The 17061-nt window shown below is 34.8% G+C and overlaps 2 protein-coding genes and 2 long non-coding RNA genes across 4 annotated transcripts in view; 1 reads left to right on the top strand and 3 right to left on the bottom strand.

Moving 5' to 3' along the window:
- Positions 1–628: 628 nt before the first annotated feature.
- LOC141388245 (speckle-type POZ protein-like) lies at positions 629–1378 on the bottom strand. Its single transcript, XM_073958266.1, has one exon. It carries the CDS (start codon positions 1376–1378, stop codon positions 629–631), a length of 750 nt encoding a protein of 249 aa, XP_073814367.1.
- Positions 1379–1930: 552 nt separating this feature from the next.
- LOC141388229 (uncharacterized) lies at positions 1931–6759 on the bottom strand. Its single transcript, XR_012408761.1, has 4 exons — positions 6381–6759; positions 6059–6314; positions 5874–5997; positions 1931–4811 (listed from the first exon to the last, which is right to left on the bottom strand). It is a non-coding gene; the product is annotated as an uncharacterized lncRNA (long non-coding RNA).
- A 6024-nt stretch (positions 6760–12783) lies between these two features.
- On the bottom strand, positions 12784–14129 carry LOC141388234 (uncharacterized). Its single transcript, XM_073958253.1, has 2 exons — positions 14092–14129; positions 12784–14041 (listed from the first exon to the last, which is right to left on the bottom strand). The coding sequence occupies exon 2, from the start codon at positions 13937–13939 to the stop codon at positions 12950–12952; it is 990 nt and encodes a 329-aa protein (XP_073814354.1). The 5' UTR covers positions 13940–14041; positions 14092–14129; the 3' UTR covers positions 12784–12949.
- LOC141388235 (uncharacterized) overlaps positions 12875–17061 on the top strand; it is a 42523-nt gene continuing 38336 nt past the window's right edge. The window contains exon 1 of the long non-coding RNA XR_012408764.1: positions 12875–12908. This is a non-coding gene — a long non-coding RNA (uncharacterized lncRNA). The remainder of the gene's footprint in view (positions 12909–17061) is intronic.

Below are 17061 nucleotides of genomic sequence, written 5' to 3'. Positions count from 1 at the left end.
TTAATTTCATTAATTCACTGTAGTATAGAACAAGACAACAATAGTTCTAAGATTTTAGCTTGTCAACCATTCGCTATGTATATACTTATTACCGAAAAGAAGAAGACTCAAATAAAAAAATACTACTACTACTACTAATACTAAATCCATATCGATAGTGCTATCGATATTTTGCCAGCTCTACTTTACAGGGGAAGTACGTATGTGATGTGAAATGGATTCACTGAGAATTCCAGAACATTGCCCGTATATCCCCGCTTAAGAAGTCGTCAATGCGCCAACCGTTACTTCACATATTTGGATTCGTTTGATTTTTATGAATCATGTAATATTTATTTATACAAAATAAGAATTTTGAAAGGGAATTAATATTAATTTTTTATAGAATAGTATTATTGTATTTTAATTTCTTTAGACATATGTATGTATATGTTGTCTAAAATAGTTCAAAAACGGAGTTTATTTAAAAAAAAAAAAAAAAAAAAAAACATAAAAAAGAATTCAGAGATTGATATTTTTGTATTTGTATACATGGTAGAATTATTTTACCATTATTCAAATAAAGAAAAAATTCAGCTTGATGTCCTCAGTATTGATATACCATCGGCAATCCCACGGCAGCGGGTTCTTACGTACCGGATTGACCAGAAACCACAGAGTTTCGGCAAGTGGCTGGTTCTACGTAGGTTCCAATGCTGCTATTATTATACCGCATAAGTTTCGCGTTTTTGTCCAAAACTAGCCTAGACAAGTCATGATCAGTTTGACATAAGCTTTCTGTTTCTGTGACGGCTTTAAAATTGCTTAGTATAACCTGAATTGCCTTGGTTTTGAGACGTTCATTAGTGTAACGATCGGCCAACAAAAGGATATCAGCAGCTGTAGCAATCTTTATTGTATTAATTAAAGTATTTTCACACATTGTTTGCAAATCCAGTAGCGAATATTTGTTAGCAGCAATAAAGAGCTGTTCTGCAAATTTTTCCGATATATCGCCACCCGTGTACAGAAATTTTAACATTTGCTCAATTACTTCGGCATCCATATCATCAATCCGTATACGATTCGTTTTACTTTCTTCGAAGTTACTGCGAAACATGGCAGCAAACACTTGACTGCGGGCACATAACATTAACTTGTGGGCTTTCAATTCAATACCATCTTGTGCAACAAGAGTTACATCACTAAATTCTTTACTGGCGAAAATATTGGCAAAGTCCTCCTTAATACTGAGACATACTACAGTATTGTACAAGGGTTTTTTATCAACCTTAATATCGTGGTCCGTCTCTTCATTAAATTCATCATTATCAATATCATAATATACGTTTTTATAAGTCATAAAACGTATTCTCTGGCCTATAATATCTGATGTCATCTTTTTAGTAAAAATTTGGTTTTCTCTAGATATCGTAACCTGAAATAATGTGTCGTTCTTGTCGTTGGTTGAGAGTAATTCTAAGTAAATCTCGAACCTGCCAGTTCCTTCATACTTATCATAATAATCTTGTACTGCCACCAATCTCCATTCGGTTCTGCCATTTGCACTATTAATTGCAATTGGAAAAGAATAATATTCATCTTGTGATTCATTTCCATAATAATAATATTTAAAGTAATATGGCGATGTTCGGAATTGGAACTTATATTGATTATCTGATATCTTAGTTAAAGACATTTTCGTTTAATTTAAAGAAAACAATTGGCGCGTTCCAATAGTTAAGTTTCCAATTGTAGATTGGCAAAGCCACGAAATTGAAAATTGAAGCAGACGAAAAATATCCTCGACCGATTTTAGTTCTCAACGCCTCGGCTGCATTAGAGAACGTTGTCAGCCGTTCGAATTGTGACGGCGAAAGTTTTTTGTTAGTTACAGGCATGGTATAATAATAGCTTTGTTCTTTTACTTTTTCAAAAAAACCTAGTGATCCCTAAAATAAACAAGTCGTGCTGATTTAAGCTGTAAAAATAAAACAAATATTTTTGTGATTCACACAAAATATTTTTTAACTGCAGGCATCCTATTTGCATTTATATGCAATGGAGGTGCCTGAAATTCTTCCTGATATGGATTTAGATGTCCAGGAGGTTAATGTATTAACTTCAAAAACATCTCTACCGGCATTAGCAACAACAAACACACAACCTAACAAATCGAAGCAATGCAATCAAAATGAGCGCAAAAGACAACGTCTAGATGGTGCATTGTCACCAATAAATATAAACTTTTCTGATCTCAAGGAACGATTAATAAATCATAACCCGCAAGACCAAAACCAGTTTGGAATTCTGGGTGCTCTAGCTGATATTGATATAGGAGTATCCACTCCTTCTGAAAACGTTAAAGACACCGAAAATTTCAACAACAAAGCCAGAGATGGGAAACCCAAATCCAAAAAATCTTGGTGCCCACCAATTTTTGTGTTCAATGTGAACGTTGCAACATTGATAGAGTCTTTAAAGGCCTCAATTCCAGAATCTTCGTTTACAATTAAAAACGTAAATAAATCGAAAAGCAAAATATATCTTGCAGATCCCAATGTTCACGCCTCAATGATGGCTATACTGAAGGCAAAAAACATAAATTCTTATTCATTTACGCCAAAAGAGCTGAAGCAGGATTCAGTTATTATCCGTCAACTGTACACGAATTCAGATCCTGAGAAAATCAAACAAGAACTGGACATACTGGTACCTGATACAGTTGCAAATGTCACAAAATTCAAGACTCCTCAGTCTATTAAAAATAACAGAGACACTGGTCTCTTTTTAGTTACATTGTTACCGGGAAAAAAATCTGGTGAAATCACCCACATAAGAGAAATTTACAAGCAAACAATTAGGTGGGAAAAACCGAAGAAGAAAGGCGGTGACGTGCAATGTCACAGGTGCCAACGCTGGGGTCATATATCCCGTAACTGCAACTCGTCATTTAATTGCGTTAAATGCAACCAGAAGCATCTCCCCGGAGAGTGTCAGCGCACGATCAATGACAAAACTGAGCCTTACTGCATCAATTGTGCTAAACCAGGACATCCGGCCAGCTGGAAAGGTTGTCCAACATATAAAAATTATGTAGCTGTCAGACGGAAGAAAGTCACCCAAGCCATAGAGGCAAAAACAATTGCACAAAATAACGTGCGTAGAGCATTGAATATGTCTACAGTTTCGCCAGGTAAAACGTTTTCCAGTCTTTTTAACCCTATGTCTGTTAACAGTTCTGAGAATACACAAAAACCACCTCTAATACAACAGTTTCTACAATTAGCCAATTTATTTCTAGAACCGGAAGAGCTGTCTCTAGAACAGGAAGTTGAAATATTCTTAAACACGTTCCAAAAAAAGTCAAAGGCAGAAGCGAAACAAGAATTTGTTCGACTTCTTTCCAAAGTAAAATCTAATTATGGACCATAGATTCTTAACTTTTATTACTCTAAATGTGCGCTCACTAGTTGATGCAAGTAGACAAATTGAATTGAAAAACATGCTGCATCGCGAGAGGGTAGATATTGCATTTGTTCAAGAATGTCATTTGCGGAATAGCAAGAAAGTCCAGATTGACGGTTATAACTTCATTTACGATAACTCTCCTATTGGAGTAGCTGTTATCGTGAAGAACAATATTCAATTTTCCCGAATCATTTTAAATGATGTTGGTATTCATACGTCGTTAATCCAGATAGAAACACAAAGAAATAACAACACACTAAGATACCTCGTAGGCTCTGTGTATATACCCTGTAGTTTCCCAGTCAGCAGACTTAATTCTGACATACATAAGTTGCTTCAGCTTTGCAAAAACTTTGATGGTTTCGTCCTTGGTGGCGACCTTAACTCAAAAAGTACTACATGGGGCGATTTGTACGAAAATTCAAATGGTAAAACTTTGCGATTATGGTTAGCGGATAACTCGTTGGATGTCATTCGTCTCTGTGACTCCACTCCATCGTATCCCAACGGTTCCTCTTTTTTGGACCACTTCTTAATTTCTTCCCACTTAATTGATCATGGAACACAAAATTACGTCATACGAACACTTCCGACGTTCTCAGACCACTTCCCCATTAAAATGATGTTGAGATTGAATTATACTCATCTGGTTCTGAAACATCCAAAACTATTCACTTCGTATAAAAACACAAATTGGAATAATTTTCGTGAAGATTTGGACGCCATGTCAATTCAAATTATGCCCCCAACAAATAGAAACTTGGAAAATGAAGAAATCGACACTGTCATTGAAAATTTTAACAACGAATTTCTGCGAATTCATAGCCATCATTCTCAAAAAATTACCATAAAGAACCAGAAACAGCCTCTATCAGATAGAACTCAACATTTTCTTAAAATTAAACATATGTGGCAGAAGGATTTAAAGAAGATATTTCACCGTTCGGGTAATAGAGTCAGCCCTGAATACTCAATTCTTTCGAAGCAAATTCAACTCCTGAAAGTTATTATCAAGGAACTCATTAACATTGAATCGGCCCATGCGTTTGGTGATAAACTAAAAAATATAAGACCAGGTCCATCCGCATTCAAAAAAGTTGCTCAATTCACCGGAAGAAACAAATCTTCATTTTGCCAAAAACTTCAAGTCGGAAATGACACCATAACAAACAACACCGAGATTGCTAATAACTTTCATCAATTTTATTCCTCAATTTTTACTGAAACTGTACCAGCAAATCCAGTTGAAGACCTTAACACTAGAGTAACATCTTGTATCAATGTTACTTCATCTCACATTTACTCATTTAATGATCACTTCCGATCATTGAATAATCCAGACACGTTCCATTTCACTGCTCCTGAAAAGATAAAAAACATTATAACGAATGTCAATCGGAAAAAATCAAGCGGCCCTGATGATATTTCTAATTTTCTCATAAAAAAGTTCCCAGATTCTACTATAAGTCTTCTGGCATGTCTTTTCAATAATTGCATTAATAATGGCTACTTCCCATCTCTGTGGAAATTGGCCAAAATTATTCCCATAAAGAAGAAATTAAATGGTGACAACAGTTTGGAAAATTTTCGACCAATATCGCTTCTGTCTAATATCGGGAAACTATTTGAGTCTATTCTAAAGGAAAAGATGGAGAATGAACTGAGCATAAGCCCAATTACGAACTACCAATTCGGATTCAAACCTGGTCACTCCACCCAACATGCTTTGCTGAAATTCCACAGTGATATAACATCGAACCTGAGGAACCAAGTCTCCACTGTAGCGATATCATTAGATATCCAAAAAGCTTTTGACTCGGTCTGTCATGTTGGAGTCCTCTACAAATTAATCCAAATTGGTATAGATCCATATCTGGTCAAATTGATGAACAGTTTCTTCGAATCACGAACGTTTTTGGTTGACATTAACAAAACATTATCCCCAACGGGCATGGTACAAAGTGGCGTACCACAAGGAAGTATATTGGCGCCATATCTTTTCAATATTTTCCTATACGATTTCCCTCACATCAGTCAGGATTCTCAAGCAATATTATATGCTGATGACTGCTTAATATATGCCCACAACATGTCGCCAATAAATGCATTGCAAAGTGCACAAACACATCTCAACATTATTCATGAATATTACCAAAAATGGGGTATAAAAATCAATGCCGGAAAGTCAGTGGCAATGTGCATACGGAATGCCTCTGGGAAATGCCCCAGGTACGTGGTCCCAGAGAGTAAATTGCTGCAGTTGTCTCTAGACGGAGTTGAGATTCCTTTCAAAACTTCCATAAAATACTTGGGTATTCAGTTCACAAACATGATGAAGTTCAACTCTCATGCACGTTCAGTAATGCAAAAGACAAAGGGTATATTAGCAAAGTTTTCATATATGTTGAACAGCAAATACCTACCGCAAAACACGAAGCTGCTCCTCTACAAAGTTGCAATCAGGTCCATCTTAGTGTACGGATTTCCGATCTGGTTCTCTATTTCTCCAATAGTGGCCAAAGAGTTGGAAATTCTAGAAAGAAACATCTTGAGGAAATGTGTTAATAAGCATTACATTAACCAGGAGAAGAAATATAGCAACACTTACATATACGACACAGCCCGCGTTGTACCTTTCTGTAAGTATGTTCAAAACCACCAGAAGAGGTTCGTGGAAAAACTCGAAACTCATGAAAACTCGCTAATGTGCGATATCTACAATTTGGAGAAACACATATCTTGGACAGGTTCACGCTACCTATCTCCAGTCGGCATCTTAAATGAACCACCTGACATCGATTCAAACGATTATACACTACCACCATTTTACAGCAAAACAACACCTGGCAGCCACAGGGGCTAGGCTAAAACCATAAAATATATGTAAATATTTATACATCAATAATGCAAGTATTATTATACATACTTACCAATACTATTTAAAAAAAAAGCTCTCTCAATGTACCTGAGCGTTCGATTTAATTGCAATTGTAATCCTTACTGTGATATTTACTAATTTACTTTTAGAAATACGATGTTTATTTCTGACATGATCTCTGTTAGTCAAAACGTTTACAGAACCCTCTTTGTTATTTAGTTTTTATGTTTGTTTTTATTTCGTTATTTATTATGTACAGACATTCTCGCTCTGTTCGCAACAGTTGAGGCCGTGAGCAAGCCTCTTTCAATATCTCATAATTTGTTATTATCTTAACATACTCTTTTACATACACGCAAAGTAGCGTATTCATATAAGTACACGTTAAGTTAGAACAAGACGATAATAGTTCTAAGTATACCATGTTAACCATTCGCTGTGTAATCATTATTATAGAAAAGAAGAAGACTCAAATAAAACATTACTTACTACTTACTTTTACTTTTTCAATGGTATGAGTGGTAAAAGAGAAAAGTGTCAAAATTGCTCTCTCGTGAACATTTTTACCAGAAAAGTAAAGGAACGGAAAAATGGTAGATCTGGCAGCAATGTCAAAAAGAAACATAAAAAAATCAATTTTCGTCTTTTATTTCAGGTATCGGCACCAATACAAATGCATTGTTTGCGGCCTCACGCATACGACTCTCTATCGCTCTCTCTCCACAAACAGCGTGTGCGTTAATGCATTGCTAAAATTAAAAATCATTGAAACAACCGACAACAGAACCTTCTTCATTGACTTCTTAACGAAGACTGAGTGGTGGTTGTTCTGTTGTTATTCTCATCAAGGGCACGTGTGCCCCTCTTTGCCGGACATTGTTTTATTTCACATTTAGTAATTTAGTTTTGTCAGCGTTCGACTTTTTCTTCTGCTTTTCGTCCATTTTCTTCTTCATTGTGAAATAATCGTCAAACAAAAGTCGAAAAATCAGTTCTGCCATTTTTTACCTGCAGAAATTTTGCTGGTAGCCGGTGGTAGAAGAGCATGATACAATTAGGAAGGTAGATGCATCGGCGAATTGCTACAACAAAGCAACTTTTTTTGTAATGTAAACTGTCAAAATTTTCGCCGAATGGTCTCTTGTTGTCTCTTTTTATCGCTTGTGTTTGTCTTTAAAGTGATGACATGCTATCTCTTACTTACCCAATCATATGGTTATTTGTTTTGATTTTTCATGGCGAATTCCTAGTTTTTTGACGTTTTAGATTCGATCAGCTGGGCTGATGCATCTACCTTCCTAATTGTGCCATGTAGAAGAGAAAGCCATTTTCGCTCTCCCTCCTCTCTCACTCTCTTAAAAATTGCCACTTTTCGGGGTTAAGGAACGCTTTGCAGGTTAAAAATAGTAGCAAATGGTAAAAATTGTCACCTCAGGTTAGTAAAGGAACACAACTAATGTATAAGGTAGTACTATGTTTACATTTACGAAATCCACTCGATTTCATTTGTCAATTCCTTTGCGTATACGTCAAATAAAAAACTCATCTGAAATCAACTGGATTTCATTTGACGTTTAAGCAATGGATTTGACAGTTGAAATCGAGTAGATTTCGGAAATGTAAACGTAGCACAAGTTACAAAAAAAGCAACCGTGAGCGTAAAGTATCTCTAAAGCAGGGTCGCCCATTTGTATACTGCGGGCGCCCACTGAGTTGTTTTGCTTTTGCCTTCTTCCTCATTCACAGTGTACATGAGCAACACACAACTGAAAAATATCATGTGTTTTTTGTTTTTTCACCTATACATAAACACTTGCTTCAGTTTGATGGTGGGTAACGTGGGCGACACTGCTCTAAAGCCATATGTTGAAACTTTTATACGAAACTTTCACAGTTTTTGGGTAGAGTTGTTAACATCTAGTACAACTGTTTACAATAGGTCTGTCTGGTTACCCTAAAATTTGTAAGAAATGTTGCTGGAAGTCGTCTGTTAACACAAAAAGACAGCAAAAGAGAGCGATTCGGGAGAGACATTTTGACACTTCTTTTACTGAGAGTTTGCAAATTCTTGCTGGACAAATTTCTTCTAGCAAGAACTTGTAGAACTTGTAACTCTTCTTCTATTGTAGAGTTTATTGATGACCGTAAGTGTTTGAGTAGTTCCCAGTATGGGTTTCGACATGGCCATAGTAGTACTTTGCATTTGTTATGCCTCACTGATCTTATTCGCGATGTTTTCAATGGTTCTGATGTTGGTTTACTTGTTGGTCTTGATTTGTCCAAGGCCTTTGATTCCGTTGATCATGGCCTTCTGCTCCACAAGTTGAGGCATAAGTTTGGTTTTTCTCTTTCTGCCTGTAGGTTGATTTCTTCATATCTAGTGGGTAGGTCCCAGTTTGTGGAGCATAGGGGTGTTCGGTCTGATGTTAGTGATGTTCGGCGTGGTGTCCCGCAGGGTTCGGTGCTTGGGCCCCTTTTGTTTATAATGTTTATCGATGACATTGTGGATTCAATTGCAGGTTCTGGCTGTAGTATTTTTATGTATGCGGATGACATCCATGTTTTCTTCAGGAGTGTAAATCTCTTGAATCTGGAGAATTTAGCAAATTCTGTGCTACATTCGCTATCACTTTGGATCTCCTCTAATGGTTTGGCTATCAACTGGGATAAAACTGAAGCTGTTGTTTTTAATACGCCTGTTAATTCTGTAATTCCTAATATCTGTGTGAGTTCTTCTGTTGTTAATGTTGTTGGTGAGATTCGGTGCTTGGGTGTAGTCATCGATTCTAAGCTTAGTTTTGTAACGCATATTGATGTTCTGTTGTCTCGTGTTCGCTTTCAGCTTAGGAGGCTTTATAGTCTCCAAGTATATTTACCCCTTAATGTTAGGCGGAAAGTTGCTATGTCGTTGTTGATGTCTCATGTAAACTACTGTTTGGAGGTTGTTTCTGGAGCTAGTTCTTCTCAAATGCTGCGTGTTCATAAGATTGTTAATTCTATTGTGCGATATGTGTTTGGTTTGCGACGTGGTGACCATGTTTCGCAATTTGTTGTTAAATTCCTGGGCTTGTCCTTTGACAAGTATGTTGAATATCGCCTTCTTTTATGCCACTATAGGATAATGAAGGACGTCAACTCTCCCCTCTTTAATAAGTTTGTGTTTAATCGATACTTTAGGAATCCTCAATTGTCATTTCCTATATTTTCGTCGTGGATAGGAGAGCATTCTTTTGTTGTTAGGGTTGCAAGATTTTGGAATCGGTTACCTCTTGACCTACGTAATTTTGCTTTCTCCACCTTTGTTTTTAAGAGAAGGTGTTTTGAGCATCTCTCTAATAGATTAATGTAGATTAATGTTTGTTTACTAGTCACTAGTTACAGGGTATACATATATACTTGTGATTTTTGTGGCTGGGGAGCCATATTTATATTGTTTGTTTTTACAAAAAAACAATACAATTGGCCCTAATTGTATTGTTTTTTTGTAGAACAAAGTTGCAAAGTGGAATATATCCATTTTTGGTCATATTCTTTTTATTTTTAATAAACTACAATATTTTTGCCTCAGTTTTTTTTTCTGCCTCTGTTTTGGCAAGTCCGCTGATTGCTTGCTTGTTTTTGCTGGGAAGGTGTCTGTTTACTTTCCACAATTTTCTAGCAAAAGAGAATAAAAACTCCTTGCTCTCTGAGAAAGTTCTTGCTGGCCAATTCTTGCTGGAAAAGTAACCAGACAGACTTAATATAGTTCAGGGGACAACGGTCATTGAGTAACAGCTATACCTGTCTTCATATGTTTTTGAGAGATTATTAAATCTTGCCCTTAAGTCCTTTGTCACACCAGAGTGGTTTCATTGATACAATTTCATGAAATCCAGGGTTCCTAGGTCGAGTTTCATACTAGAGTAATACTTGATTTATGTCAAGTTTACACTTACGCTCCAAAATCCACTGGATTTCACGAAATCCTGAAATACACCCCGGTGTTTATACTTATTTTTTTGTTGATTTCAAACATATCACAATTATCAAGGTAGATGCATATGTATGTGTAGCTGATCGAACATGAATTTTCAAAACAAGCTGTTGTAAATTGAATTAGTCATCAAAAAATACGACAATCATCAAAAGTACGACAATATACAACTTTAAAGCTTTATTTCGAAAATTATAGTAAAATTATCAATATATCGTATTAATTGTGTATTATACTAACAAATGAAAAAATAAAAAATGATTTTATCGTTGAGACATCATCATAATAAATTCTTGTATATAAAAGTTGTGTTCAGAACCTGCAAAATATTACTGTAGTTTTCCCGTTTAGTGCTACAAATGCGTTCCCGTACTCCGAAATTTAGCAAGACGTGCACTTCTCTTTAAACGAAAATGGCGCTGAATAACAAACACCATTTGCTCCTGTTTTCTGCTACACAAATTTGGCATAGTAGAAAGTAGCAGCATGTTATTGCAATTTCCGTCAGTTTTCCTTTCCCGTATTTTTTAAGAAATTTGTATGGGAAAGCAATTTTTGACAATTCGCTCTTTTTTCTAACATTATCGTTAAAAAAGCACTGGAACACAATGGAAAATATCATTATAACAAAGTAACTTAATATTTTTTTCACATTGTTTACACAATTTTATAATAACATTTTTTGTTACAGCAATTGACCATCTACCTTGTTTATTGTGATACGTGAAAAGTGTTGCAACTTTTGGTACCTTTTTAAGCAAAGACAGGGTTGCATATCATTAGTACTGTGATTTCGATGTTGATTTCGCTGAAATCACGAAATGAGATGATTTCACTTTTGTATGCGAAATCATGATAAATTTTGCTTGATTCCGCTCGAAATCACGAAACGACGCCGAATGTAAACCGAACATTAAGATATTAAGGATATTTATTTTTGAAATGATGTGTATAGAAAACTGCCAGAGGGACAAGTTTTCGTATAGAAAACTGCCGGAGGGACAAGTTTTCGTATAGAAAACTGCCGGAGGGACAAGTTTTCGTATAGAAAACAGCCTGAGGGGCAAGTTTTCATATAGAAGAATGCTTGAAGGACAACTGAGTGAAGATTGACAAGTTTTCCTAATAATAAAATAAAAAGTATGGTTTACATAGGAGAAGATATTAACGATATTTATTTTTGAACTGATGTGAAATACTAGCTGTAAAATAAAAATAATCATATACATTCTTTTATAGCTTTAGTGAAAACTTCAATTCCCAATTTGGCATCAATTCCTTGAAGATCTTTCCAACTTGACGTTTCAATGACATCTTTAATGTTGTGTATTATAAATGTAAAGGCATTATTCTTGAGACGTTGGAATTACGATGGGCAAATAAAACGTTATCAATAAAAGGTCTATCCGAAATCGTCAAAACACTCACATATCATTTCCAAATCTTTTAATGCATATCTTTGTGCTGCAAACATAAGATCCTTCACCATTCCTTGGGGTATCACCTTGCCCGTATAGTAAATATAGTTTAACATTTCTTCTATAACTTTTGCATCAATATCATCATTTGCTATACGAATTGTTTTATCCTTGAAGACATCATGTTTAAACATATTTATTATTCGATAGTGGGGGAACATGTTCCAATTTCAGTTCATTGGTATTTCTTTTATTCACCACAAATTCAATTATACAGGCATGTCACAGACTCCGATCGGAATGGTTTCAATTCCGTAATTTCATTTCGATCGTTTTTGTTTTAGCTTCTTCAGATTCCGATCGATTTTGTAAAATCAGAAAACTTCATTATTTAGTTTAAATATGAAATTAAATATGAATTTGTTAACAAAACAACATTTTTATATCTAATTGTTTTAAAGTGGCAAATTAAAAAAAATAAATAAAAATACAATTCCTTTTGCAAAATCAAAAGTGGTTTCATTCCGAAAAATTCTTCGTTTTTCGTTTTCTGAAGAAGGTGAAATAAATGCTCTGTTCCAGAACCTGCAAGAAACTACTATTTTTTACTACGATAGCATTTTTTCCTTTATGTTATCGGAAAAAGTAGTAAAACTTAGTAGATTCTTGCAGTACTGGAACAGACCAAAAATGTATGCTATACAACGGGTTTTTAGTGGCACCAATAAATATGTACTTATTGCATTCTCTTGTTGAAATTTCCTTACTTAAGGAAGTGCCTTTATAATGCATGGTAATATGAAATATCCGTTCATTACAATGTGTAGAACTTTTCTACAGAATATACCCGCGAAACACCGACAAGTGGGTGACGTGCGAATCTTCAAATTAAATAATTGATAGGAAGAGTTCTCGGAATTGTCCTAACATATGTGGGGTGTAAAACATTTATTTCAATGAAACACATTTCTGAACGTGTCACAAGGAAGGGGTATTAATTTGTATAGAATTACCATTTATTTTGAAATTCAGTAAGCAATACGAAACATTCTTGGTATCCACACATCAATTTTATTAAAAAAAAAAAATACAAAAAGAAAACAAAAAATCCTTAAAAGATAGTTTAAATTATATTCAGATTGAATGTTAACTTTATATTCATGTACCGTCAATTGAGAGACATACATAGGTACGTATTTTTAATGGAGTAACTTTTTCACACGATTGAATTTAATCGAGACCCACAATTTCAAGACACAAATAAGGTTCTGTCCTTTTAAGTTGTTTCCAATTTTCTCTTTGTCTTACACTCCAAAGGTTGGCTTTAATAAATTCTGTAGCTCTTTCCTTTAGACGTTTATTGGACATACGTTCGGCCAATAGAAGTGTGTCAATAACTGTATCTATATTAATTGAACATATTAAAATATATTCACACCGTTCTTGTAGATCCATCAAGGCATATTTATCAGCCACCATTAAGAGGTCCGAAGCCATTTCCTCGGGTATATTATCATCTTCACCTGTGTACATATATTTTAACATTTCCTTCAGCACATCGGCATCAATATCATCTATGGTTATACGATTTGTTTGATTCTCCAAGAAGTCACAGCTTAACATGGCAGCAAATACCTCACTACGTGTCCTTAATATTAGTTTATGGGCTTTCAATTCGATTCCTCCGCGCGCGACCAGTATTATATCGCTATATTCTGCACTGGCCAAAAGTTTGCCAAAATCAATGCTTATATTGGAATCCGTTTGCAATTTCATCTTCTTACAAGGATTATGGAATTCGATTGGTCTCTTGATATTATGTTTTATTTTTAAATCAAATGAAAATTCCATTGAATCATATCCCACAATATCAATGTTACCGGCTTTGATAAACTTTTCACATTTTACTGATGACATGTCCACTTCGGCGACAGCATGATCTTTATTAAATATCATAACACTGAATTGCAGGCGACTTTTAATGTTCACATGATCCAAGACTACATAAATTGCACGTCTTTTCCAATTTACTAACATTCGCCATTTCGAAGTTATACCAATTGTACCACCGCTATCAGTAAGATCAATGTGTGCTAGAATTTCTGGAGACACAGCAACGTCAGCAGCGTAATGTTCACGTTTTATTTTCCAAACGTAACAATAACTATTTTCAATCATCTCAATTGTTCCACTGCTTTCTAGCTTTTTTGGTGGCAGCATTTTTGTTGGTTTACAAAAATCTGCAGATTTTTCTCTTGGCTTAAGTTGAATGTTTTCACCGATTTTCGGAACTTCAGAGGCCTATATCTCGGGAAGTATGTACTTCCGCAATAAATGTTATATATATTTGTGATCAGGGTGACCAGACCTACCTGTGAAAAAATTTGGTCCCGATCAACTTGATCCTTTCTCTTTATGTGCGCCACACAACGGATAAATTAGGGATAGGTAAGTCTACTTTCGATTAATCGATTTGTCGACTTTGTGCAGTTAAAAGTCTAAAAATCGTGGTCGACTTTTGGTTGGAGGGAAAATCGCATAATCGATTATCTTGTGATCGATTATCGAGTTTGCCCATTGATTGCTGACTTTTGGTATGTTCCAGTACTGCAAGAATCTACTAATTTGTACTATTTTTTCCGATAACAAAAAGGGAAAAATGCTATCGTAGTAAAAAATAGTAGCTTCTTGCAGGTTCTGGAACAAAGCATTTACGTTTTACAGTTTTGGCGGTTTTACATTTTCAAAAGAAAACTCGAAAATCGACGAATAATCGATTTTCTGCAGTTATGAAAATGTCGAAAGTCGAGTATTATGACAAGTGAAATAATCGCTAGACCGAAAAATCGCATTTATAGTTTTAGACCAAAATCGAAAAGTCAAAAAATCGAATCCCTAGGATAAATTCTTGGTCTGTTCCAGTACTACACATTTTTACTCCGATAACCAATTTTTCATTTATGTTATCGAAAAAATAGTAAAAATGTGTAGAAATGTGCAGTACTGGAACAGACCATCTGTTTTGAATTAGAGCTGGCAAACCATCGATATTCCCAACCTTAGATATTTTCGATATAATAGTTTAAAAAATCGGTTGCGATCGATATTATCGTTCATTTCTCATCACCATTAATTTGGAAATGAAAATGGCGGAAATGTCTATGCTTTTGTTGATATTTTGCACATGTAGTTCCCAGAAATATTAAGGAGAGAAAATAATTGCTTTTATTTAATAAAAATGCGCAAAAATACATTTTACTTTTCCGACAAATGTGTACGTGTGACTACGGACTTACTTTCTCACATCCACAGAACTGAAAAGCAGCGAAATTTCTATTTATTTCAATGAATTTTAGGCTAGGGTTGTTTAATCCTATAATATCGATATCCCAGCAAAAGTTTGCATCCGCGGATACAGTTGAATCACTACAAGTGTTCGGTACATTTGCCGTTGGAGTACATTTTTTCCTATGAGTTCACTTATGAATTTTACAAAAGAGCGCACAGCTACGATGAACTCTATTTTGTTTCCACAGCACACAGCTAGGATGCACTCTGTTTTCGATCCAAATCACAACTTTTGATGTAGTCTTTTGGATTGAATTTAGAGGCACTCTTCGGATTGTGTTTTTAATCAATCCAAAAATGCAAGCTATTGAGAAATATCCCAGAATAAATAAAATGCATTTATTATTTGTGTAAAACAAGAATACAAAGAACTTTATTGTATAAACAAAAATTAAACAAAAATTCCATTAAATTCAATCACAGTTGTTTTGCACTTAAAACATGTGTTTTGGTTTGGTTTGATTCATGTTAAATGTGAAATGCGTTTAACGAAGGAAATATTTATAGAGGACGAGAAATAATCCATAATAGAATAGCCTACCGAAGGGGAGTAAAATATACAGGGAGGGATGCCTCAAATCAAGTATTGCATGAATTTTTGTTTTCACCATATCTAAATAATACCCTGATTAAAAAAGTTGACAAACCCTTCATATATTACTTTTCATTTTTAATATTTATACGAAATAATAACAGAGTTTTTATGGGAAAATTAATACATATTAATTATTCGTAGTTCATTACTTATTTTAATTTTTTTAGTCATTATGTTGTCTAAAATAGTCCAGAAAACAGGTTTTTGACAAAAATAACATAAAAAAGAATCCAGAGATTAATATTTTTGTTGGTAAGAAAAATTCAGCCTGATGTGAGCCAGAACACATGCGTCCCCAGCATTGATATACAGTGTATATTATACACTCTACAAACTTCTACAGTAATTTCTGGTTACCTGCATCGTTCATAGCTGCACTTTGGCGTTACCTGACCAAAAATCTGTTTTTAGGCAACTATTCTCTAGATTCCGTTCAATATATTATGTTTAGGTGCACATTCAATAGCTGCATTTTCGGCATAGCTGCATCAACATTTGGTGATTTTGATTTGGTTGCAAAATTTACATATATCTGCACAAGAAAAAAATTTTAAATTTTTTGCGAACTCAAAACAAGGATAAAATTCAACCTCTCTGATTTTGTATTGATAAGAAGTGTGCAAAACAAGTACAACACAAGAAAAGATAATGAATTGTAAAAAAATGTAACGTTTTCTCTCCCAAACTTGAAATGAGTCTCACTTTATTATATCAACATTGCTTATAGCTGCACATCATATGCACGTAAGTAATATTGAAGATATCGGCCTTGTTGGGCAGGTAAGCGAATTTAAGCTTCCTGAATTTTGGGGATTGCAGCAGAAGAAGTCGTGCAATTTTTGATTGTGCAGGTAAGCAAAAAATACTGTATTTGCTGTTTTTTTCAAAAACCTGACTACGCAAGTCATGATCTCTTTGACATAGCTTTTACCAACCTTCAGTTTCTATGACGGTTTTAATATTGTTTACTATAAACTGAATTGCAATGGTTTTGAGACGTTTATTGGTGTGACGATCGGCCAAAAAAGGATATCAGCAACTGTAGCAACCATCATTGTATTAATTAAAATATTTTCACACATTGTTTGCAAATCCAATATCGAGTATTTGTTAGCTGCAATAAAGAGCTCTTCGGCCAATTTCTTCGGTATATCACCACCTGTGTACATATATTTCAACATTTCCTCAACTACTTCGGCATCCATATCATCAATCCGTAAACGATTTGTTTTACTTTCCTCCATGTCAATGCGAAACATTACAGCAAACACTTCACTGCGGGCACATATTATAGCCTTATGGGCTTTAAATTCAGTACCATCCTGGGCAACAACAGTTATATCGCTAAATTCTTTACTGGTCAAAAGATTGGCAAGATCCTTTGTAAGATTAGAGCATA

The sequence above is a fragment of the Musca autumnalis genome, unplaced genomic scaffold, assembly GCF_047663935.1.
Source record: "Musca autumnalis isolate F117 unplaced genomic scaffold, ASM4766393v1 scaffold_9, whole genome shotgun sequence".
NCBI lineage: Eukaryota > Metazoa > Arthropoda > Insecta > Diptera > Muscidae > Musca > Musca autumnalis.
Note: the sequence above shows the minus strand (reverse complement) of the source record. Positions and strands in the feature narration are given on the sequence as shown.